The 27,232-nt window shown below is 45.0% G+C and overlaps 1 protein-coding gene across 2 annotated transcripts; it reads right to left on the bottom strand.

The window, feature by feature from the left end:
• LOC142257070 (indolethylamine N-methyltransferase-like) lies at positions 1 to 27,232 on the bottom strand. 2 transcript variants are annotated; one of them, XR_012727591.1, is made up of 4 exons: positions 27,062 to 27,232; positions 25,558 to 25,765; positions 3,784 to 4,912; positions 1 to 3,726 (listed from the first exon to the last, which is right to left on the bottom strand). XR_012727591.1 is itself a non-coding variant. In XM_075329132.1 (3 exons), the coding sequence occupies exons 1-3, from the start codon at positions 27,210 to 27,212 to the stop codon at positions 4,489 to 4,491; spliced, it is 783 nt and encodes a 260-aa protein (XP_075185247.1). In that variant the 5' UTR covers positions 27,213 to 27,232; the 3' UTR covers positions 1 to 4,488. The 2 variants fall into 2 exon arrangements, 1 of the variants encoding a protein (XP_075185247.1); XM_075329132.1 differs by having other exon boundaries at positions 1 to 4,912.

Below are 27,232 nucleotides of genomic sequence, written 5' to 3'. Positions count from 1 at the left end.
CATGATTTACTTGATTTTATTTAATTATTCATATAAATCAAATAGAAAGAATGATTATAAAGAAACTGATCCCAAAATGTGAATCTCCCATTTTATGGATGATTAAGCTAAATCAAGGAAATATTATTATTTGACAGAAAGATTAAATAAACAGATTTCCAATATATTTATAATGTTTAATCCAGAACTCTTGTTAACTTGGACACCTTTGAAGCACTTTATGCTTTAATGCAGGTATTTTTGGCAAAAATATTTCACAACAGGGTTTCATTAACCATGAGGGGCAGTTTAGGTTCTATGCATTACTGTACATAGACAGCTGCAAAATGAGTTATTAGTAAAATTTATCAGCAAGCTTGTCTAATGGCATGGTCTGTAACCATGATCTCTCCTTGTCTGAACTAATTTAAGAGACTATTTAGTGGGCCATAAATCAGCTCAGAAGATTATTCAAGACAACAGAGATAAAGCTGGCATAGATGCCTTAGAAGCCCTAATGCAAAAATGCTTTCAGCTAAACATACATGCTTGTAAAAAAAAAATGCTCTAAATATTTATTCTCTGAGATACATGATATTCATCACATTTCAGAGCTTTTATCTTACATAATGAACAGCTTGTTTCCAATGAGTTTGGCAACCAGAGCATGGCCGAGTTTGTGCTATAGCTACATTGCAGGAGAGGAGTGAAAAGGTGTTTTCCTGTGATCTTTATTTTATTGCACAATTCGAAGACTATGTCTCCTTCATCAGGATCCAAAAAAAATCACAGATTACCAAAGGTATTCTAAAGAAAGAGATATAGTCTTCAAAATGCATAGAAAAATAATCATCACTATTGGTCTTATCCTGTCTGGTCTATTGCTCCAGTAGCACTGTATTTAACCCCTTCATCTCTTCAGCTACAATCGTACAAGGACATTGTATAATCATACCACATCTCCTGGGCAGGAGAGGAAATAAAAAAAATATACAGAAATTACAGCATGGAATCAGAAATGATTCTTTCTTTGAGGTAAAGGATATTGCAAAAACAGGCAGAGAGATGCTTTACTTCACAGAAAGAATTAGCTGTGATCCCGTGCTATGTTAACTGTATACTGTCTCTTGTCTCCTCTCCTTCTCAGGATATATGTAATATGACGTAGAAGGAAATCGGGTATATACCATGCTGATGCTCAATACCGCGCTGATACTCAATATTATATTAATATGATTCATTTATTGTTCATACAGGTCTACGCATTTCAGAGAAAAAAAAGGAGCCAGCACGATCTGAAATTGGCATGCATCATATAAAAAGTGAAAATTCACAGATTTATTCCAACTGTACTATAATAAAAAAAATGAGATTTTTAGCAAATAATTGATCAATTTTTTGAGCCACCCCTGCCAACGTCACGGCAAATCTCAATAGGGGGGTCCTACTCTATATTCTGTATTTCATGTGCCATGCGGCCTCCTAGATAAAGTTAAAAGCAGAACCATAATAGAGCACACATACCTGCAACCTGTATATAGCCGCTTCCATGTTGCAAAAAAGGCAATTGTGGATAGAGACCAGCCCAGATCCCAGCATGTGGAGCAAGCTCTGCACATACCAGGACTATATCAGAACTGACCCTCTCAGTGCCAGACAGCAACCATTGATAAAGACGGACCAGATCCAAGAATTTCAGAGACATCCATCTCCTTGCTCAGGACATCAAAGGAAGAAATATACACCCAATTTCCTTCTACATCATATCACATGCTCTACATCTCGGGGCTGCGGCTGATACCACCATCAGATGTGCTACATAGGGGTTGTGACTTTCAGAACCAGAAAAGGTGAGTGTACCGGAATCCTTCTTTGTCTGACATCCCTTCTGGATAAGACCCTATTGCTCTCTTTCTTCCACAGTATCTTTTCCCAGGAGATATGGTTGATCAGACCATGTCCTGTATGGTCAGACATATCTATTACACAGTACATAGCAGGGACACATTTATAAGATTATCTCCATTTTTTTAAATGCATGCAATTGGGGAATTTTATTTTTATTCCAAGATCTGTTGATTAAAAACAGCTTTAAAATTAACTTTGCTTTCCCCCAAAACAACTGTCAGCTCTCTCCAGGGAATTGATTTGTATATAGGAGAAATACCGACTCAACTCATTCTCTTCCTCCTTCTTAGCTCCTGACTATAATGCTCTTATCAATCCTGCAAATCACAATCCCTCAGCCCCCATTTCCAGATCAGTCCTGAGCCTTAGGGTGGTGTCACACACAGCGACGACGACAACGACGTCGCTGCTATGTCACCATTTTCTGTGACGTTGCAGCGACGTCCCGTCGCTGTCGCTGTGTTTGACATCCAGCGACAACCTGGCCTCTGCTGTGAGGTCGCCGGTCGTTGCTGAATGTCCAGCTTCATTTTTTGGTCGTTGCTCTCCCGCTGTGATGCACACATCGCTGTGTGTGACAGCGAGAGAGCGACTAAATGAAGCGAGCAGGGAGCAGGAGCCGGCGTCTGGCAGCTGCGGTAAGCTGTAACCAAGGTAAACATCAGGTAACCAAGGGAAGACCTTTCCCTGGTTACCCAATATTTACCTTCGTTACCAGCGTCTGCCCTCGCTGCCAGTGCTGCCGTCTCCTGCTCTCTGCACATGTAGCTGCAGTACACATCGGATAATTAACCTGATGTGTATTGTAGCTAGGAGAGCAGGGAGCCAGCGCTAAGCAGTGTGTGCGGCTCCCTGCTCTCTGCACATGTAGCTGCAGTACACATTGGGTAATTAACCCGATGTGTACTGTAGCTAGGAGAGCAGGGAGCCAGCGCTAAGCAGTGTGTGCGGCTGCCTGCTCTATGCACATGTAGCTGCAGTACACATTGGGTAATTAACCCGATGTGTACTGTAGCTAGGAGAGCAGGGAGCCAGTGCTAAGCAGTATGCGCGGCTCCCTGCTCTCTGCACATGTAGCACAGCGACGCATGTCGTTATGATCGCTACTGCTTCTGCTGTGTTTGACAGCTAAGCAGCGATCATAACAGCGACTTACAAGGTCGCTGTTACGTCACAGAAAATGGTGACGTAACAGCGACGTCGTTGTCGCTGTCGCTATGTGTGAACCCAGCTTTATGCCTATTCAAAGGCTCTGTTATCTCTGTATGTAAATATAGTGATTTTTGTAGACTCAGAACTGGTAAAATATCTAGCAGGAGGAGCTCTTGAACAGAACTGACACTCAAGGAGTATTGCCCACCTCCCAAGTAATTAGAGATTAAAGAGACCACATAGCTATGAACTACTCAAAAGACAACTTGAGAATATCTCTTCATCGTGATTTTCTAGAAAATATACAGGTTGATTAAACTCAAAGTCTCCTTAAAGAGAATAGTGTTCCCCTGTGGTCCCCACAAAGCTTCTCATGAGCCAGATCAGACACCCCATACTTTACACTGACGAGGGGCAAGCACCACGAAACACCATGTCTGCAAATTGGGATTCTGATCTGGTATATATATCCTAAAGGCCGTTTTACACGCTACGACATCGCTAATGCAATGTCGTTGGGGTCACAGAATTTGTGATGTACATCCAGCCGCATTAATGATGTCGTTGTGTGTGACACCTATGAGCGATTTTTAATCGTCGCAAAAATGTTCAAAATTGCTCATCGGTGACATGCTCCCCTAATCTCAATTATCGTTGCTGCTGCAGTAACGATGTTGTTCCTCATTCCTGCGGCAGCACACATCGGTATGTGTGACACCGCAGGAACGAGGAACCTCTCCTTACTTGCGTCCTGCCCGCAATGCGGAAGGAGGTGGGCGGGATGTTATGTCCCGCTCATCTCCGCCCCTCCGCTTCTATTGGGTGGCCGCTTAGTGACGTCGCTGTGACGCCGAACGAACCGCCTCCTTAGAAAGGAGGCGGTTCTCCGGTCACAGCGACGTCGCTAGGCTGGTAAGTAGTGTGACGGGTCTGGGCGATGTTGTGTGCCACGGGCAGCGATTTGCCCGTGTCGCACAACCGATGGGGCGGATACCCACGCTAGCGATATTGGTACCGATATCGCAGTGTGTAAAGTGGCCTTAAGTCATATGCAAAGGATTGTTAAAAATCCACATTTGACTTTTAGGATCACTACTTCCAATAGGTGGCGCTGCGCTAGAGTTTGTCTCCTTTCCTGGAGAGACAATTTGAAGCTTTACTAAGAAATTCTAATTGTCCCTCCAGGAAAGAGACAAACTCTATCGCCACCTATTGGAAGTAGCAATCCTAAAAGTCAAAAGTGGCCTTTTAAACAAGCCTTTTCATATGACTTAGGATTTATACCAGATCAGAACCGCAATTTGCAGACATGGTGTTTCGGGGTGATTGCCCCTCGTCAATGCTAAGATCTAATCTGGCTTATGAGAAGCTAAAGGGGAAAAAAATAAATTCTAAAAAATTCTAGAAATGGAGCTAGACAAGATAAGAGAGACATATTTCTACTCAGATCTACTTTTCTTTGTGAGCTGTGATGAATATAACTTGCTTATAGTCAATAAGGTCACTCACAGATGTTCTTTCCTGAACATCAACGTGATCAATAACAAAACCTGTTTGAACCAAAGCATTCTTTATAAAATCCTCATCATAACTCATGACATGGAGTTTGTCTTTCCCAATTTTGTAATATGTTGTACCTAACACCCCACATAGTATAATGTGTCCTCCAGGCTTCAGCAACCTTGATATCTTCCCGAGATTGCTCACGTATTCATCTTGATCTTTGCTGATCATGCCTAAAAGCCCAACAGTGAGGACACAATCTGCTGGTGGTAGGACCATCGGTTCTATTATATTTTCTTTCGCAAGATCACATTTCACAATATGTTGAGCGGCCGATCTCACTTTTTCTTCTATGTCCTGAAAATGTTCACTGAAAGAAATAGAAAAATTAAGGTAAGTATTGTCACACACTTAACCCCTTAATGGCTAGTCAATTTTTTTAAAAAATGTTTGCTTTTTCCTCCTCTTTCCAACATCTGTTTTTTTCAGTGGACAAAGTTTTATGAGGATTTTGAGCTGTTAGTTGGTGAAAAATAAACAATTTCATATTTTTTTTTTGTTTTGCTTTTGTGACATTTATTGTGCAGTAAAAGGGATCCGGGAACATGCATCTCCAAGCCAGTATGATTATAACAATACCAAACTGGTAAATTCTCTTTTTATTTGACTTGAATATCAAGTATAATGGAAGTAAATGGGAAATTAGAGCATTTTTCCAGAAGATCTACTGGAAAAATGCTTGAGTTTCCCATTAACTTCCATTATGCTTGGTACCCAAGTTAAGTCCATCCGAGAACTCTACCTGCTCATTATGAGTACCAAGCACCCAAGCATGGTAGTACCCGCTCATCACTAAAGATGAGCGAACCGGTCGCGGTTCAACTCGAGCTTGGTTCGTCAAACGGAGGTCGCGTTCGAGTTCTGTTCGGCAAACCGGTTCGATAAACCACTCGAACCCCATAGGAAACAATGGGAGGCAATCACAAACACATAAAAACATCTAGAAAACACCCTCAAAGGTGTCCAAAAGGTGACAAACAACTCACAACACAACACAAACACATGGGAAAGTGACAAGAACAAATTCTCATGCGAAAACAAAAGAGCGTTACGAAGAAAAAGAGGATGAGACACAGATATAGGCATGGCATGCCCTTCTAGAATCATGTAAAACACCGCAAGGTGACTCCAGCCGGAGTCTCCCTTTTTTCCAAAAATTGGGCCACACACACACCCCATCAGTGGCAGCAGTTGTGCCCCAGTTGGACACTTCACAGGTAGATTTGCATTAAACACATTCAAAAATACGCCATCCTTAACCGTCCCCAGGATGACACCGGGGTAGGTAGCAAAGTTTTTGCTGATCCCAGCTCTGTTCATCTTGGATCATTTTTAGAAACACTGCAAGCAAGGGTTACTCCAAGCGAAATCTCCCTTTTTTCCAAAAATTGGGTCACACAGACCCACCCCTTCAGTGGCAACACTTCTGCCCCAGTTGTAAACTTGACAGGTACATTCGCATCAAGCACATTCCAAATCCTCAAGCCCTTATTCTCCACAGGATGACACAGGGGCAGTAAAGTCCTTGTGGATCCATGACTTGTTCATCTTGATGAACGTTAGTCTGTCCACATTGTCACTGGACAGACGCGTGCGCTTATCTGTCAGCACACACCCAGCAGCACTGAAGACATGTTCTGAGACAACGCTGGCAGCTGGACACGACAAGATCTCCAAGGCGTAAGTGGAGAGCTCTGGCCATTTTTCAAGATTTGAAGCCCAAAATGAGCAAAACTCCATTTGCAAAGTCATGGCATCGATGTTCATTTGGAGATACTCCTATATCATCCTCTCCAGCCGTTGACTATGTGTCAGACTTGTTGTCTCTGGTGGCCTTGCAAAGGATGGTCTAAAAAAATTATGAAACGATTCAAAAAAATTGCTGTTACCAGCACCAGATATGGTGCTGCTGGTACGGTTAGACTGTTGATGACGAGACAGTCACATGTTTGTCAAGTTACAACTGGGAGATTCACTCCGTGCACCACGGTGGTTTGGTGGAAAAGCCGAGCTAAGATCGAGTAACAGCTTCTGCTGATACTCCTGCATACGTGCGTCCCTTTCTATGGCTGGAATTATGTCACAAAATTTGGACTTGTACCGTGGATCTAATAGTGTGGCAAGCGAGTAGTCATCATCACTTCTAATTTTGACAATACGAGGGTCATGTTGGAGGTAGTGCAGCAAGAAGGCGCTCATGTGTCTTGCGCAGCCATGCGGACCAAGTCAGCGCTGTGTTTGTGGCATAGAGGTGCTAATCATTCTTTCTTCCTCTGACATCTCCTCCCAACCTCTTTCAACTGAAATTTGACCAAGGTCTCCCTCATCCGCTGAGTCTTCCATGTCCATGGACAGTTCGTCCTCCATTTCTTCATGTTCTCCTGCACCTTCCTCAACATTTTGCCTGCTACCATGCGCCCTTGTTGATCCCTGTCCCCCATGGTCCCATGCCTGCCGCCTTGGTGATGATGAACGTCTGCACCTTGGTGATGTTGTTGTCCCTTGCGCATATGAGTCCTCCTGTAGTTCCTCCCCTTCCTGTTGTCCCACCCCCTGACTCCGAATAGTGTTTAGCGTGTGCTCCAGCATGTAAATGACTGGAATTGTCATGCTGATAATGGCATTGTCAGCGCTAAACATATTCGTCGCCATGTCGAAACTGTGCAGAAGGGTGCATAGGTCCTTGATCTGAGACCACTCCATCAGGGTGATCTGCCCCGCCTCTGCATCTCGTTGGCCCAGGCTATATGTCATGACGTATTGCACCAGTGCTCGGCGGTGCTGCCACAGTCGATGTAACATGTGGAGAGTCGAATTCCAGCGTGTCGGCACATCGCATTTCTGGCCATGAACCGGCAGGCCGAAAGACTTCTGGAGCAATGCAAGTCGCTCAGCTGCGGTGGTTGAACGGCGGAAGTGAGCAGACAGTTTTTGTGCCCTGTTCAGAAGGCCATCTAGGCCGGGATAGTGTGTTAAAAATTGCTGGACAACAAGGTTCAACACTTGAACCATACAAGGCACGTGTGTCACCTTGCCCAGGTGAAGGTCTGCACCCAGGTTTGCAGCATTGTCGCACACAGCCTTACCTGGCTGCAGGTTGAGTGGAGACAACCATTTACCAAACTCAGTCTCCAGAGCTGCCCACAACTCAGCCGCTGTGTGACTCCTATTTCCAAGACATTTCAAGGTAAAGACCGCCTGATGCCGTTGCGCTCTGCTGCCAGCATAGTAATGAGGTGTGCGTGATTCCTTGTGCGCAGTTACAACGCTGATGGCCTGACCAGGCAGGTTTGGGGCAGAGGTGGAGGACCCAGACGAGGTTGAGGAGGCAAAAGCAGTGGAGGAACTTGGACAGACAGAGGATTGACGCACAAGTCGTGGGGACGGCAAGACTTGTGCAGCAGACCCTTCACCATCTATCACCATAGTTACCCAGTGCCCAGTCAGTGACATGTAACGTCCCTGTCCATGCTTACTGGTCCAAGTATCGGTGGTGAAATGTAACCGTTCACACACAGAGTTTCTCAAGGAAGCGGTGATGTTGTGTGCGACATGCTGGTGTAGCGCAGGCACACCTTTCTTAGAGAAGTAGTGGCGACTGGGCATCTGGTACTGGGGCACAGCGACAGACATAAGGTCTCGAAAATCCTGTGTGTCCACCAGGTGGAAAGGCAGAATTTCGGTAGCCAAGAGCTTACAGAGGGATAAAGTCAACCTCTTAGCTTTGTCATGGGTCGGAGGAAATGACCTTTTATTTGTCCACATCTGAGGGACAGAGATCTGGCTGCTGTGTGGAGATGGTGGTGAGTAGTGTGTGTGCTGTCGAAGACATGATGTTGCCTTCATCCAAAGTTGGTGCGATCGATGTCTGATAGAGATGTACACCCGCACTTGTTTCACCTTCCAAACCAACTGACGACCTACCAAGAAAACTGCCTTTTGCGATTACAGTGGGGGAAGTTGTGCGTGGAAAACCAGGTGTGGCAGCTGTCCCCACAGTCCTAGAAGATGAAGAGCGCATTGATGCACTGGAAGGGGCAGGCGGTGAATGGTTCGCTCCGCTAGGCCGCATTGCAGCACGGTGAGCTTCCCACTGGGACATATATTTATTCATGTGACGATTCATGGAAGACGTTGTCAAACTGCTGAGGTTTTTGCCTCTACTTACAGATTCCCGACAAATTTTACAGATCACATGATTTGGGCGATCCTTTGCAAGGTCAAAAAAGGACCAGGCTAGGCAAGGCTTAGAGGACATGCGACCTGCTGAGCCACCCTGACGAGTGCTCAGAGGCAGAGTGGTGGCTGTGGGTGCAGTTGTAGACGTGCTACCAGTACTCCTCCTCTGTCCAGGAAGGCACAAGGTAACTTCATCGTCAGTTGCATCCTCCTCCACCGCCTCTGTTGACCTCCTTGAGTGCCTGACTGGGTTGACAGTAAGTGGGATCTAGAACTTCCTCATCAAGCGTTGTGTTTGCACTCCCCTCACCCTCAGACCTAGCCTCTTCCTGCCCTGACCGAATATTTAAGTTGTTATCCCAATCTGGTATCTGCATCTCATCGTCATCAGTATGTTCCTCATTGTCTCTACCAACAGGTGTTTCAGTTTGTGAATAAGGGTCAACATTATGCTCAGAAACTTGATCATCACGGCCTGAATCTGAGTCACAAAGGTTCTGGGCATCACTGCAGACCATTTCCTGGTCTGTACTCACTGTAGCTTGGGAGCAGACCTCTGATTCCCAGGATATAGTGTGACTGAACAGCTCGGCAGACTCAGCCATCTCTGTTCCACCATACTGTGCAGGGCGGATGGAGACTTGAGAGCTGGGAGAAAGCAAGTGTGATTGGGATGACAACTCAGAGGACTGTTTTTTTTGGGATGCGGTAGTTGAGGTGGAGGAGAGGGCACTTGTTGGAGCACTTGAGATCCATTCAAGCATGAGCTGTTTTTGTGCATCATCTACCTTTGTTACAGTTGTTCGGGTCCGTAAAAAAGGGAGCACATCGGATTGTCCACAGAAATTAGTAGACATCTTACTTTTGCTGGAAGATGCCTTTCTTCAGCAGATGTTAATGTAGCTTTGCCACCTTCCGCACAGACAAACACTTTTTTTCCTTTTCCAACACGCCTCTTCCCCTTTCCACCAGTATCTGTCATTTTGCCACTCATTTTGATAGCGACAAGATTGTCCACTTAAAATGTGGTAGTAAAAATTGAGAGGTGGTGTAGATTGCAGAGGTGGTCTAGCTTTATTGACAGCTGAAGAAACAACACTGACTATCCTTGGCAATGCAACTATGGCCCTTAAAGTGGCAGCACAGTTTGCTAGTATAATAGCTTTGTAAAAATGTGCAGGAGGGTAGAATGCTGAGGTGCTGAAAATTGCTTGGCACCAGTGGGACACTAATGGAGTACAGTAGCCACTTTTTGGATGCCACTAAGTTTTAGCACTGGAAGCTATTATAATAGCTTAGTAAAAATGAGCAGGAGGGTGCAATGCTGAGGTGCTGAAAATTGCTTGGCACCAGTGGGACACTAATGGAGTACAGCAGCCACTTTTTGGATGCCACTAAGTTTTAGCAGTGTTTGCTATTAAAATAGCTTAGTAAAAATGTGCTGGAGGGTGGAATGCAGAGGTGCTGAAAATTTCTTGGCACCAGTGGGACACTAATAGAGTACAGCAGCCACTTTTTGGATAGCACTAACTGGCAGCACTTTTTGCAATTAAAATAGCTTTGCAAAAAAGGGCAGGAGGGTGGAATACAGAGGTGGTGGGACTTGCTTGGCACAAGTGGCACACTAATGGAGTAAAGCAGCCACTTTTTGGATGGCACTAACTGGCAGCACTCTGCAATTAAAATGGCTTTGCAAAAAAGGGCAGGAGGGTACAGTGGCCGGGTTGTGGGTCAGTGTAGAGTAGAGATGAGCGAACCGGTCGCGGTTCGGCTCGAGGTCGGTTCGCCGAACGGGGGTCCCGTTCGAGTTCGGTTCGTCGAACGTTCGACGAACCGAACTCGAACCAATAGGCTATAATGGGAGGCAATCACAAACACATAAAAATGCATTATAAATGTACACAAACAGTTAATAAACATTGCCATAACACTTACCGGTCCTCGCGATCCCTTCTGCACTCTGTCTCCTGCCGCTATTCCATCCGATGATCGCTGAATCCTCCCGGTGACCTGCACTGCCAGCAGTGATGCAGGACCTATAGTGACGTCAAAATAGCCATGTGACCAGTCACGTGGCTATTATCTCATTGGCTACAGACTGGTCACATGACTATGACGAGTCATGTAGGACCTGCGAGTGCATCTCTCCGGTACACGGTGCACATATGTGTATCGCCGTGTACCGGCGACATGCTCTACCACACGGTCGACTCCCCGTTCCGTTAGGGACCGGCTGACACAGCCGGTCATTAACGGAGGTTGCCATAGCAACGCAGTTAGCGGTGACGTCACCGCTAACCGCGGCTCCGAGAGCACCGTTGCTATGGTAACGCGTCTGTCAGCGTCTGAGAGCAGGGAGCCAGCGCTAAGCGGTGTGCGCTGCTCCCTGCTCTGTGCACGTGTAGCTGCAGCACATATCGGGTAATTAACCCGATGTGTGCTGTAACTAGGAGAGCAGGGAGCCAGCGCTCAGTGTGCGCTGCTCCCTGCTCTCTGCACGTGTAGCTGCGTGCGCTGGTAACCAAGGTAAATATCGGGTTGGTTACCCGATATTTACCTTAGTTACCAAGCGCAGCATCTTCCACGCGGCGCTGGGGGCTGGTCACTGGTTGCTGGTGAGCTCACCAGCAACTCGTGTAGCCACGCTCCAGCGATCCCTGCCAGGTGAGGTTGCTGGTGGGATCGCTGGAGCGTCGCTAGTGTGACATCTCACCAGCAACCTTCTAGCAACTTACCAGCGATCCCTATCGTTGCTGGGATCGCTGGTAAGTTGCTAAGGCTAAGTTCACATTTCCGTTGATTTGTATCAGTCACATGCGTCGCTTGACGCATGTGACTGATGCGCTGTTCAACGCTGTACAACGGATGACAAAGAACAGAATTCTTTGTCGGATTCCGTTGTGTGCGGGGGGCGGAGTTCGGGGGGGAGGGGAGGAGCCGAGCGGGGCCGTGGCACTGAGGACGTCAGTGCCGCAGTGACTGCAGGACAGGTGAGTGTGTGTGTGTGTGTGTGTATACACATGCTGAATGCGGGAGGGGGCGGAGCCGAGCGGGGGGCGGGGCCAGGCGCTGAGGATGTCAGTGGAAGTGCTGCGGTCTGCATGGCTGGGGACAGGTGAGTGTGTGTGTGTATGTGCATGTATGTATGTATGTGCATGTATGTATGTATGTGTGTGCACATGCAAAGTGCGGGAGGGGGCGGAGCCGAGCGGGGGGCGGAGCCAGGCGCTGAGGATGTCAGTAGAAGTGCTGCGGTCTGCATGGCTGGGGACAGGTGAGTGTATCTGTGAGTGAGTGAGTGTGTGTATGTGCATGTATGTATGTATGTATGTGTGTGTGTGCACATGCAAAGTGCGGGAGGGGGCGGAGCCGAGCGGGGGGCGGGGCCAGGCGCTGAGGATGTCAGTAGAAGTGCTGCGGTCTGCATGGCTGGGGACAGGTGAGTGTATCTGTGAGTGAGTGAGTGTGTGTATGTGCATGTATGTATGTATGTGCATGTATGTATGTATGTATGTATGTGTGTGCACATGCAAAGTGCGGGAGGGGGCGGAGCCGAGCGGGGGGCGGGGCCAGGCGCTGAGGATGTCAGTGGAAGTGCTGCGGTCTGCATGGCTGGGGACAGGTGAGTGTATCTGTGAGTGAGTGTGTGTATGTGCATGTATGTATGTATGTATGTGTGTGTGTGCACATGCAAAGTGCGGGAGGGGGCGGAGCCGAGCGGGGGGCGGGGCCAGGCGCTGAGGATGTCAGTAGAAGTGCTGCGGTCTGCATGGCTGGGGACAGGTGAGTGTATGTGTGAGTGAGTGTGTGTATGTGCATGTATGTATGTATGTGCATGTATGTATGTATGTGTGTGCACATGCAAAGTGCGGGAGGGGGCGGAGCCGAGCAGGGGGCGGGGCCAGACGAGGGTGTCAGTGGCAGTGCTTGTCTGCATGGCTGGGGACAGGTGTGTGTGTGTGTGTGTGTACACACATGTGCGGAGTGCGGGAGGGGGCGGGGCCGAGCGGGGAAGTGTCGGCCTCCCTGCACACGTAACCAGCCTAAATATCCGATGTTTACCTTGGTTACCCGATATTTACCTTGGTTACGGGCCTACACCGCTTAGCGCTGGCTCCTTGCACCGTAACCAGGGTAAATATCGGGTAACCAACCAAAGCTGGTGACGTGTGCAGGGAGCCAGAGAGCATGCGCAGCTAAATCCGACGGATCTCGCTGCTCAAAAAACGTTACATGCTGCGTTCCTCCCGCCCGGCGGTCAGTCGTTCCACGACTGATCAGTCGGGCGGAGGGTGCAACGCAGCATAATCAGTCACAATCCGCTGCTCATACAAGTCTATGGGAGCAGCGGAATCCGCTAAACGGATTCCGCTGTTTACAAGAGCAGCGGATTGTGACTGATACATTTTAGCGGAAATGTGAACTTAGCCTTAGTGTGATGGGGCCTTTACCGCTGTTACCGCTGACAGCCAGCACTGATCTGCACGCTGCACGCTGCTTCCCGTTTGTAGTGATGATTGTAGTGAGGATGAGGTTCCCCAGCCCCAAGTGATGAGCTGGGTAAACTCATCCTCACTACAATCGTCACTACTACTACACTAGAAAGAAAGAAGACAGAAGAGCAGGATCGTGGAGGGCTGACAGGGGGTAATAAAGATGGAGTCTCTAATGTGTCTGTGTATTTATTTCTATTAAAGTATTTTTTCTCTGTGTGGTGTTTTTTTTTAACCCTTTATTGGAGATTCTTAATGGCCGGGTCAAACGTGCCTGACATTAAGAATCTCTGGCTTAATACTGGCTAGTAAAACAAAGCCAGTATTAACTCATGATTACCCAACAAGCCACCCGGCTCCAGGGCTGTTGGAAGAGTTGGATACAGCTCCAGATGATGGCGCTTCTATGAGAGCGCCATTTTCTGGGACAGCTGCGGACTGAAATTCGCAGCAGAGGCGCCCAGAAACCTCGGGCTAACCTGTGCTGCGGATTCCAATCCCCAGCTGCCTAGTTGTACCTGGCTGGACACAAAAATGGGGCGAAGCCCACGTCATTTGTTTTTTAATTATTTCATGAAATAAGTGAAATAATTAAAAAAAACGGGCTTCCCTATATTTTTGGTTCCCAGCCGGGTACAAATAGGCAACTGGGGGTTGGAGGCAGCCCGTGGCTGCCTGCTGTACCTGGCTAGCATACAAAAATATGGCGAAGCCCACGTCATTTTTTTGGTGGGAAAAAAAATTCTGCATACAGTCCTGGATGGAGTATGCTGAGCCTTGTAATTCTGCAGATGCTGTCTGCTCTTCTCCATACAGACAGACAGCAGCTGCAGAACTACAAGGCTCAGCATACTCCATCCAGGACTGTATGCAGAAGTTTTTTGCCCCCTGAAAAAATTATGTGGGCTTCGCCATATTTTTGTATGCTAGCCAGGTACAGCAGGCAGGTACGGCTGCCCCCAACCCCCAGTTGCCTATTTGTACCCGGCTGGGAACCAAAAATAAAGGGAAGCCCTTTTTTTATTATTTCATGAATTTCATGAAATAATTAGAAAACAAATGACGTAGGCTTCGCCCCATTTTTGTGTCCAGCCAGGTACAACTAGGCAGCTGGGGATTGGAATCCGCAGCACAGGTTGGCCTGAGATTTCTGGGCACCACTGCTGCGAATTGCAGTCTGCAGCCGCCTCAGAAAATGGCATTTTCATAGAAGCGCCATCTTCTGGCGCTGTATCCAACTCTTCCAGCACCTGCCTGCTATACCTGGCTAGCATACAAAAATATGGCGAAGCTCACGTCCTTTTTTTTGTAGTTTTTTGGCAAAAAAAATAAAAAATGCTTCCCTGGATTTTCCATTGCCAGTGAAGGTAACATCAAGCAGTGGGGGTTAGCAGCCAGTAGCTGCTTGGATTACCCTTACCTAGCAATACAAAAAATGCAGCGGGAGCCCATATATATTTTTTTTAATTATTTATTTAAATAACTAAAAATAAAATGGGCTTCCCTGTATTTTGATTGCTGGACATCACAGTGCTGTAAAAATAAATCTTTAAAAAAATGACGTAGCGCTCCGCGGTATTTTTGATTCTCAGCGCAGATAAAGCAGACAGCTATGGGTTGCCACCCCAGTCTGCCTGCCGATACCTTGGTTGGCAATCAAAATACAGGGAAGCCCATTAATTTTTTCTATTTAAAAAATAGTTAAAAAAAAAATGACATTGGGTCCCCCCATTTTTGATAGCCAGCTAGGGTAAAGCAGACGGCTGTAGCCTGAAAACCACAGCTGGCAGCTTTACCGTGGTTGGGGATCCAATGTGGAGGTCCCCTCAGGCTCTTTTTTATAATTATTTTATAAATATTAATAATTACACAATAAAAGTAGGGTCTCCCCCAAATTGGATCACCAGCCAAGGTAAAGCGGACAGCTGTGGTCTGGTATTCTCAGGGTGGGAAGGTCCATAGTTATTGGGCCTTCACAGCCTAAAAATAGCAGGCCGCAGGCACCCCAGACGTGGCGCATCCACTAGATGCGCCAATCCTGGCGCTTCACCCCAGCTCATCCCGTGCCCTGGTGCAGTGGCAAACGGGGTAATAAATCGGGTTGATACTAGCTGTAAAGTCACCTGAGATCAAGCCCAGCAGTTTGTGATGTCATGGCGTCTATTAGATACCCAACATCATAAACTGTCAGTACTAACAAAAAAAAAAAAATCGACAAAAGAAATTTATTTGAAAAAACAGTCCCCAAAACATTTCCTCTTTCACCAATTTATTGTAAGAAAAAAAATAAAGGGGTCCCACGACGACTCTGGACCGTCTAGAATATGGGGGGGAGACACTCAGGGAACGTATCCCCCATTTTCTAGGAGTGCGGACCCTTCATGTGAGGAGTGTGGGTGCAATGAATCTGCACTCACTCTCCCCGGGTCCACAGCAGCAGAGTCCATGTCGTAATAGTTGCTACCAAAGCTGCAATGCCCTGCTCATGAGGTAAGGGCATGCCTAATCAGGAGAACTACTGTAGAGGAAGCTCTGCTCACTGGTATATAGATGCTCAGAGGTAATAATAGATAAAATTAGTGAGTAACCTCGGCACTCTAAATCTCCCAGACTAAGTCAGTAAGTCACAACGGATAGTAATGCAAAATCACTCTTTATTGGTCCGTATTAAGAAAAAAAAATTTTTCATAAGCATATATGTTTTTGTCCAAAACAAGTTACAAATGACGTTTCGGCCTGAGCCTTCGTCAGATTGGACTTATCTGCATGTAATCATGAAAAATGACAATAATCAGTATCACATAAGAGTGAGAGAACAATAACATAAACTCGAACAATGTAGAGGTACAATTGGGATGCAGCAAAAAAATTGCAACACAGCAAGAAATGAAACACATGATACAAATGTCATAATAAAGTACAAGGACAATATAGTAATGACAAATATGGGGTCAGAGTAGGCTTAGACAGCTCTGGTACGAAAAAGATGTCAATCATAAAGTAACATGTGCAGTAGGTGTAGAGCTACAGTATGCATGGCAGAGCTAATGGGTAGACCGACCATAGAAAAAGAACGGAGAAAAAGTGGAGAAAAAATGGAGAAAAAGTGGAGAAAAAGTGGAGGAAAAATTGGAGAAAAAGTGGAGAAAAAGTGGAGGAAAAATTGGAGAAAAATTGGAGAAAAAGTGGAGAAAAAGTGGAGAAAAAGTGGAGAAAAAGTGGAGAAAAAGTGGAGAATAAGTGGAGAATAAGTGGAGAAAAAGTGGAGAAAAAGTGGAGAAAAAGTGGAGAAAAAGTGGAGAAAAAGTGGAGGAAAAAGTGGAGAAAAAGTGGAGAAAAAGTGGAGGAAAAATTGGAGAAAAAGTGGAGAATAAGTGGAGAATAAGTGGAGAAAAAGTGGAGAAAAAGTGGAGAAAAAGTGGAGAAAAAGTGGAGAAAAAGTGGAGAAAAAGTGGAGAAAAAGTGGAGAAAAAATGGAGAAAAAAGTGGAGAAAAAAGTGGAGAAAAAGTGGAGAAAAAGTGGAGAAAAAAGTGGAGAAAAAGTGGAGAAAAAGTGGAGAATAAGTGGAGAAAAAGTGGAGAAAAAGTGGAGAAAAAAATGGAGAAAAAGTGGAGAAAAAGTGGAGAATAAGTGGAGTAAAAGTGGAGAATAAGTGGAGAATAAGTGGAGAAAAAGTGGAGAAAAAATGGAGAAAAAAGTGGAGAAAAAAGTGGAGAAAAAGTGGAGAAAAAGTGGAGAAAAAGTGGAGAAAAAGTGGAGAATAAGTGGAGAATAAGTGGAGAAAAAGTGGAGAAAAAGTGGAGAAAAAAATGGAGAAAAAGTGGAGAAAAAGTGGAGTAAAAGTGGAGTAAAAGTGGAGAAAAAGTGGAGAATAAGTGGAGAATAAGTGGAGAATAAGTGGAGAAAAAATGGAGAAAAAGTGGAGAAAAAATGGAGAAAAAGTGGAGAAAAAGTGGAGAAAAAGTGGAGCACCCTTTGGTGCCTTTCATGTGGCACTAAGGGGTGCTTAGCTTTGTATTTAGCCAGAAAATGAAAAAAAAAAAATGACATAGGGTTCCCCCTAGTTTTGTAGTCAGCTAGGGTAAAGCAGACGGCTGCAGCCTGCAGACCACAGCTGGCAACCTCACCTTGGCTGGTAATCCAAAACTGAGGGCACCCCACGCTGTTATTTTAAATTAAATAAATAATTAAAAAAAAAAACACGTAGGGGTCCCCCAAAATTGGATCACCAGCCAAGGTAAAGCAGACAGCTGGGGCCTGATATTCTCAGACTAGGGAGGTCCATGGTTATTGGACTCTCCCCAGCCTAAAAATAGCAGGCCGCAGCCGCCCCAGAAGTGGCGCATCCATTAGATGCGCCAATCCTGGTGCTTCGCCCCAGCTCATCCCGCGCCCTGGTGCGGTGGCAAACGGGGTAATATATGGGGTTAATACCAGATGTGTAATGTCACCTGGCATCAAGCCCTGGGGTTGGTGAGGTCAGGCGTCTATCAGATACCCGACATCACCAACCCAGTCAGTAATAAAAAAAAATAGACGACAAACACATTTTTATTTGAAAAAACACTCCCCAAAACATTCCCTCTTTAACCAATTTATTAGAATGAAAAACAAATCCAGGTCTGCTGTAATCCAAGGGGTTGCCATGACGATCCACACTGTCCCAGTCAATGAAGAGCAGGATGTTCCCCATTGGCTGGGAGAGCAGTGCAGTGACCTGAGCTAACATCAATGGGTCAGCCCAGGTCACTGCAGGGCATGACAAGTGCTGCTGTCAGCGAGGTACATTACCTGCGCTGATCTCCAGCACACTGACAGCCCCTGTCACTGAGGTCAATGACCGCCGCCTTCACACCAAGTCTCGCGAGAGGCCCGTGACGTCACCGCTAGTCAGTCTCGGGTCGGAAGCGAGAGGTGATGTGACAAGCGGCGGCCATGGAGGACAGTGACAGCGCTGAGGTCGGGATGGCGGGACTTCATCACCGCAGGCAGGGCCGGCTCCAGGTTTTTGTGGGCCCCGGGCGGAAGAGTCCCAGTGGGCCCCATAAACACGGAGACACACACACATACACAGATACATACACGTACATATACATATTTAAAGACAAACTCACAAAAATACATATAAACAGACAAATCTATACAGTCATATACACTGACATACATAGATACACATCATACATGCATACATACAGAGACACACACTGCTATGCTGCATACATACATACAGACAGACACACACATACTGCTCTGCTGCATACATACATATAGACAGACACACACACTGCTCTGCTACATACATACATACAGACAGACACACACATACTGCTCTGCTGCATACATACATACAGACACACACACACACACTGCTCTGCTGCATACATACAGACAGACACGCACACTGCTCTGCTGCATACATACATACAGACAGACACACACACTGCTCTGCTACATACATACATATAGACAGACACACACATACTGCTCTGCTGCATACATACATACAGACACACACACACACACTGCTCTGCTGCATACATACAGACAGACACACACACACACTGCTCTGCTGCATACATACATACAGACAGACACACACACTGCTCTGCTACATACATACATATAGACAGACACACACATACTGCTCTGCTGCATACATACAGACAGACACACACACACACTGCTCTGCTGCATACATACATACAGACAGACACGCATACTTCTCTGCTGCATACATACATGCATACATACATACACGCATACTGCTCTGCTGCATACATACAGACACGCATACTGCTCTGCTGCATACATACATGCATACATACAGACACGCATATTGCTCTGCTGCATATATATATATACATACATACAGACACGCATACTACTCTGCTACATATATACATACATACATACAGACACGCATACTGCTCTGCTGCATACATACATACATACAGACACGCATACTGCTCTGCTGCATACATACAGACAGACACGCATATTGCTCTGCTGCATATATATATATATACATACAGACACGCATACTACTCTGCTACATATATACATACATACATACAGACACGCATACTGCTCTGCTGCATACATACATGCATGCATACATACAGACACGCATACTGCTCTGCTGCATACATACATGCATACATACAGACACGTATACTGCTCTGCTGCATACATACATGCATACATACAGACAGACACGCATATTGCTCTGCTGCATATATATATATATATATAAATACAGACACGCATACTGCTCTGCTGCATATATACATGCATACATACAGACACGCATACTGCTCTGCTGCATATATACATACATATAGACACGCATACTGCTCTGCTGCATATATACATACATATAGACACGCATACTGCTCTGCTGCATATATACATACATATAGACACGCATACTGCTCTGCTGCATATATACATACATATAGACACGCATACTGCTCTGCTGCATATATACATACATATAGACACGCATACTGCTCTGCTGCATATATACATACATATAGACACGCATATTGCTCTGCTGCATATATATATACATACATACAGACACGCATACTGCTCTGCTGCATATATACATACATATAGACACGCATACTGCTCTGCTGCATATATACATACATATAGACACGCATACTGCTCTGCTGCATATATACATACATATAGACACGCATACTGCTCTACTGCATATATACATACATATAGACACGCATACTGCTCTGCTGCATATATATATACATACATACAGACACGCATACTGCTCTGCTGCATATATACATACATATAGACACGCATACTGCTCTGCTGCATATATACATACATATAGACACGCATACTGCTCTGCTGCATATATACATACATATAGACACGCATACTGCTCTGCTGCATATATACATACATATAGACACGCATACTGCTCTGCTGCATATATACATACATATAGACACGCATACTGCTCTGCTGCATATATACATACATATAGACACGCATACTGCTCTGCTGCATATATACATACATATAGACACGCATACTGCTCTGCTGCATATATACATACATATAGACACGCATACTGCTCTGCTGCATATATACATACATATAGACACGCATACTGCTCTGCTGCATATATACATACATATAGACACGCATACTGCTCTGCTGCATATATACATACATATAGACACGCATACTGCTCTGCTGCATATATATATACATACATATAGACACGCATACTGCTCTGCAGCATATATACATACATATAGACACGCATACTGCTCTGCTGCATATATACATACATATAGACACGCATACTGCTCTGCTGCATATATACATACATATAGACACGCATATTGCTCTGCTGCATATATACATACATATAGACACGCATACTGCTCTGCTGCATATATACATACATATAGACACGCATACTGCTCTGCTGCATATATACATACATATAGACACGCATACTGCTCTGCTGCATATATACATACATATAGACACGCATATTGCTCTGCTGCATATATATATACATACATACAGACACGCATACTGCTCTGCTGCATATATACATACATATAGACACGCATACTGCTCTGCTGCATATATACATACATATAGACACGCATACTGCTCTGCTGCATATATACATACATATAGACACGCATACTGCTCTGCTGCATATATACATACATATAGACACGCATACTGCTCTGCTGCATATATATATACATACATACAGACACGCATACTGCTCTGCTGCATATATACATACATATAGACACGCATACTGCTCTGCTGCATATATACATACATATAGACACGCATACTGCTCTGCTGCATATATACATACATATAGACACGCATACTGCTCTGCTGCATATATACATACATATAGACACGCATACTGCTCTGCTGCATATATATATACATACATACAGACACGCATACTGCTCTGCTGCATATATACATACATATAGACACGCATACTGCTCTGCTGCATATATACATACATATAGACACGCATACTGCTCTGCTGCATATATACATACATATAGACACGCATACTGCTCTGCTGCATATATACATACATATAGACACGCATACTGCTCTGCTGCATATATATATACATACATACAGACACGCATACTGCTCTGCTGCATATATACATACATATAGACACGCATACTGCTCTGCTGCATATATACATACATATAGACACGCATACTGCTCTGCTGCATATATACATACATATAGACACGCATACTGCTCTGCTGCATATATACATACATATAGACACGCATACTGCTCTGCTGCATATATACATACATATAGACACGCATACTGCTCTGCTGCATATATACATACATATAGACACGCATACTGCTCTGCTGCATATATACATACATATAGACACGCATACTGCTCTGCTGCATATATACATACATATAGACACGCATACTGCTCTGCTGCATATATACATACATATAGACACGCATACTGCTCTGCTGCATATATACATACATATAGACACGCATACTGCTCTGCTGCATATATACATACATATAGACACGCATACTGCTCTGCTGCATATATACATACATATAGACACGCATACTGCTCTGCTGCATATATATATACATACATATAGACACGCATACTGCTCTGCTGCATATATACATACATATAGACACGCATACTGCTCTGCTGCATATATACATACATATAGACACGCATACTGCTCTGCTGCATATATACATACATACAAACACACACCTTGCTCTGCGGGGCCCACACACGCGGCTCCGGGGGCCACACACACGGCTCTGTGGGGCCCACACACGCGGCTCAGGGGGCCACACACGCACGGGGGGACAGGGAGGGGCGGGGAGGGAGTGATGTCCCACATACTGATCAGGTCACGGTGCAGATGGGGCCCACACAGCGCCGGAGGGAAGCGATGTGCTGGGGGTCGCTGGCTGGCACTGTGACTCCTTCATCTGTGCGACCGAGCAGGACGCCGGGCGGTAGCTCCGCCCACAGATGATGCTCAATGAAGGAGAACACACCCTTAAAGGGCCGGCAGCCACAGTTTCCAGTGCCAAGGACTGCTGCCTCCGGACCGACCGCAGGTAAGCCGAGCGGGACGTGTGTGTGTGTGTGTGTGTGTGTGTGTGTGTGTGTGTGTGTATGTATGTATGTGTACATGCCGCGGGCAGGAGGGGGCGGAGCGAGCTGAGCGGGGAAGTGTCGGCTTCCTGCACGTAACTAGGATAAACATTGGGTTACTAACCAAAGCGCTTTGCTTGGATACCCGATGTTTATCTTGGTTACCAGCTTGTCGCAGGCTGCCAGCGATGGCTCCTGCACACTGTAGCTGTAAAAAGCCCTGCTTTTTGCTGCTAGAACCGTTCTCGAACGTTTCTAGAACTATCGAGCTTTTGAAAAAAGCTCGAGTTCTAGTTCGATCTAGAACATGGCCCAAAATCACTCGAACCTCGAACTGGAGAACCTCGAACCACGAACCGCGCTCAACTCTAGTGTAGAGGAAAGGATGCCTCACTTTCTATCCCTCCTAATGGTGAAATGCAGCAAGGAAGTCCCTGACTTAAGTTACACAGACACTGTTATCTGAAGCTGTATACAGCGTTTCCATTGACCCGACTGTCACCTATGGCTCTGAGCCTGAGGAAATGAGCCCTCAAAAGGGCTGAAATAAACTTCTGTCCCTAATCTGTAGAGCGCTGTGTGAATAGCGTACACAGCAGGACCGGCGACAGGAGCTGTGTGAGCGGTGACTGTCACCCAGACGCAGAAGGCAGATAATGGCGTCCTGAGGGAAAATAGCCGTATTTATAATGCAAGGACATGTGACATTCACAGCCTATGACACATGCCCTTGCTTGTCTGGCAAAAAGTCCACTTAGCTGTGTGTGTGTCTGGGATTGGCTGACATGCTGACCCGCCCCACTACACGCGCTTAGAAAAAAAAAAATGGCGATGATCTCAGCACCACAGATTTAAAACATGTCCCCTCTGCACACTATACGCTGTAATTTGAGAATAGTGTGAATCACAGAGTGACACACTATTACAGTGAAAAGCCAGCTAGTAATTAGATAGGCTTTTTGCTGATAGAACCGTTCTCGAATGTAACTCGAGCTGCCGAACTTTTAGCAAAAAGCTCGAGTTCTAGTTCTATCTAGAACACCCCCCAAAATCACTTGAACCTAGAACTGGCGAACCTCGAACCACGAACCGCGCTTAACTCTACTCATCACTAATTACCAGTACTGAGCACCCGAGCATGGTAGTGCTCTCTCATCCCTAGTTACGAGTACTGAGCACCCGAGCATGGTAGTGCCCGCTCATCACTAGTTACCAGTACTGAGCACCCGATCATGGTAGTGCTCTCTCATCCCTAGTTACGAGTACTGAGCACCCGAGCATGGTAGTGCTCACTCATCAGTAGTTATAGTTATGAGTACTGAGCACCCGAGCATGGTAGTGCTTGCTCATCACTAGTTACAAGTACTGAACACCCGAGCATGGTAGTGCTCGCTCATCACTACCCTGTTTCCCTGAAAATAAGACACTGTCTTATATTTTTTTTGCCCTATAAAAAGCACTAGGTCTTATTTTCAGGGGGTGTCTTATTCTCGAGTAGACATCGTTGGGGGTAAGTTGACACCCTACAAAAAGCAGACCCCCCGATCCCAGGATCGTTATACTTACCAGCCCTGGGCATCTGTGTGGCTCCCAGATCTCCCTGTGATCTCTCAGCAGGTGTGCTGCATGCCGTCCTCCCCTGCATCTGCCTGACACTCGCATAGATCACATTAACACTCACACACACTCACACTCATACAGACACACACACACCACATTCCACATCATTCCTCCCTGTGATCTCCCAGCAGCTGTGCTCCCCTACATGTGGCTGACACTCGCATACATCATATTCACTCACACACACACACACACACACACACATGCACACACACACACGCACACACGCACACGCACACACACACACACACACACACACACCACATTCCACATCATTCCTCCCTGTGATCTCCCAGCAGGTGTGCTCCCCTGCGTCTGTCCGACACTCACACATCAGAACACACAGTCACACATCAGACTGCATACACTCACAACACTCACACACTCACAAAATCGCACATACCAGTACAATCGCGCGCACACACTCACAACAGCCGAAAGCACCTCATGCTTCCAGCCATGTGATCATCCTGCAGGTCCTGGAAGCTCACAGCACAGTGCACAGCGTTGCAGGTCCTTACGCCACCGAGAAGCAAGCAATTTTGCTCAATGTGGTGAGTGTATGGATGTGATCTGTATTGTGTGTGAGTGTGTGTATATGTGATCTGATGTGTGTGTATATGCGATCTGATGTGTATGTTCCGCCGCAGGACCTTGATGCGCTCACCTGCTCCTGGTCGGCGCCAGCGTCTGGTGAGTATGACTGCAGGGTCTTCTATCTTATTTCTTCTGTCCTTTGGGGGTGCCCGCTTTCTATAATGAAGTGTCCTGTAGTGTCTTTAACTTTTTTACCGCTGCATTGACACATCATAATTGACCGCGGCTAGTTCTTATTTTTGGGGGATGTCTTATATTTAAGCCTCCCTGAAAACTCCTGCTAGGTCTTATTTTGAGGGGAGGTCTTATTTTCAGGGAAACATGGTAGTTACAAGTACTGAGCACCTGAGCATGGTGGTGCTCGCACATCACTAGTAAAGAGGACTCAACTTCTCAGCTTGACCCATAAACAGGCACATGGCAGGAGGGGGTTGACATTAATTAGCATGGCGTTAAGACTCAATAGTTTCCACTGGATGTTTTGGCATCCATTAAAATGTAAAAGACTTGAATTCAATCACAACTGATGCATGAATATACTCATTCCGTCTTCTGATTAGCTGTGGAAGACTCTGGCTTCAGATCTCCAATGTAGAGACCAAATGCAATGAAAACATAGTCGTTCTTTGCCCACTAACAGTGCTAATTATTAAATTACTGCATCTATGAAATAAAATTTTGATGGGTGTGGAGAAAACTAGTTTTTTCTGATTTCTGAAAATTAATTTTTATAAACTAATATTACATAAATACAGAATTAATGTAGGTAGAACGTATTGTCTAAGCATTTCATAGATCTGCTTCATGTCTCTTGTCCAATAGCAAAAATGACAATGACAGTGGGGTTCCTTAAAATGTAGAAAACTACCTCACCTTTTTCCTTCTACGTCCACATGAAATTTTGCAGTACGACACCAATCAAACGCTCCCGTACGTGAGTCCACCCATCTCTTCAGCTCCATGATGCATCGGTCTCTGATCTTCAGAATTATGATGTGTTTGAAAAAGTCACAAGCGGCGTATAAATGATAAACTATGGGACCGACACTGAAGTCAATCAAGACGTCTCCTTTAATATTACCTGCAGTGTTAAAAAAAATCCACAAAATAAAAGATATATTAACAGCTGAAAGTTTTGCAAATGGGATTCAATATCTCCTAAATATTCACGTCTTTCACTGTAAATTAAATCTCTCATCACTGAATCGGAAATTTTAAACTTAGTTTTAAATATATCTTTAATAAAAATATTAAGGCTGGTGGTTGCTGGCTTAAGTCCTGAAAAACAGGAATCAGGCAACCACCTGACAAAGCCATAGACATAAATTATTTAGGCCAAACAGGGAACAAAATGGGGATTCCTGGGCTCTGCAGAAGAGTAAACACAAGAGTGTATGTTCTCTGGATCTTTATTCATACAATGCGTTTTAAAGTTGAACTGACTTCATCAGATATAGTATGAACATACAATGCTATACTACATACTATGTACATAATCATAAGAATAATCCAAACGCTAGAGTTGCGTCTTTTTGGCAAAAAAAATGAAATAAGAAGCAAATAAAACATTATATATTCAAAAATGTTTTCAATAAAAATGTCAACTCAGGGTGAAAAAAACAAACCCTCATACAGCTCTATTTAAGTAAAACTTAAAATTAAAAATGGTACGGGTCACGGAATATGGCGACAAATTAATTTTTTGGGGGACAATTTTCCAAATTTTAAAGAAAAAAGCTCTATGCTGGTTTGATATCATCGTTATCGTTCTAAGACGGCACTCACACTGGCGTATAGCCAGGATATAGTGCTATTCGATGTTTAATCGGATAGCATTGGCTCCAATGTTATACTATGGAGCAATTTTGTTTACTCATGTCAATCCGGCATAAGAAAAAAATAGCTGCATTCTGCAATTATCAGAGTATATCGGCTCACACGTACCCATATAAGTCTTTGGTGCATGTGAAACATCTGACTGCACTCTGATGCCATAAGAGTGCACTCCAATACATGCAGACAGGCAATAGAGAAGATGGAGAAATTAATATATCTTCACATGTGATCTAGTTCTCACGTATGTAAAGTGTAAAGTGTATGGTGTCCTTTATAAGTACGTATAGTGTAAAGTGTATGGTGTCCTGCCTTCAAAAGTACAACTTGTCCTTCAAAAAGCAAGAATTCATGTAACTATTCGGATTGAAAAATAAAAAGTATATATTTCTTGGAAGAAGATAAGGAATAAACAAAGGCACAAAATTGAAAACTCACCATGTCAGGAAGCATTAAAAAGTTTTTTTTTAAAATCTTTTGTATATTTATATTTCAGTTATTTAAAACAAAGTAAGCATACAGTAAAAAAAGTTACGATACATACCCTCGGTGAACGTTTTTGTAAGATTTTTAATCGGAAATTCCAAGAGATCAACTCCCAAGTTCATTTCGGATTCGTCTAAAACATACTGCTCAAGACCTTTTCTAGAATCAAAGCCATGTTCAGGATAGAACTTAGAGGGACAGGGATCCATTGTCTAATCTTGTATCTCAG

Source organism: Anomaloglossus baeobatrachus, chromosome 11, assembly GCF_048569485.1.
Source record: "Anomaloglossus baeobatrachus isolate aAnoBae1 chromosome 11, aAnoBae1.hap1, whole genome shotgun sequence".
Classification (NCBI taxonomy): domain Eukaryota; kingdom Metazoa; phylum Chordata; class Amphibia; order Anura; family Aromobatidae; genus Anomaloglossus; species Anomaloglossus baeobatrachus.
Note: the sequence above shows the minus strand (reverse complement) of the source record. Positions and strands in the feature narration are given on the sequence as shown.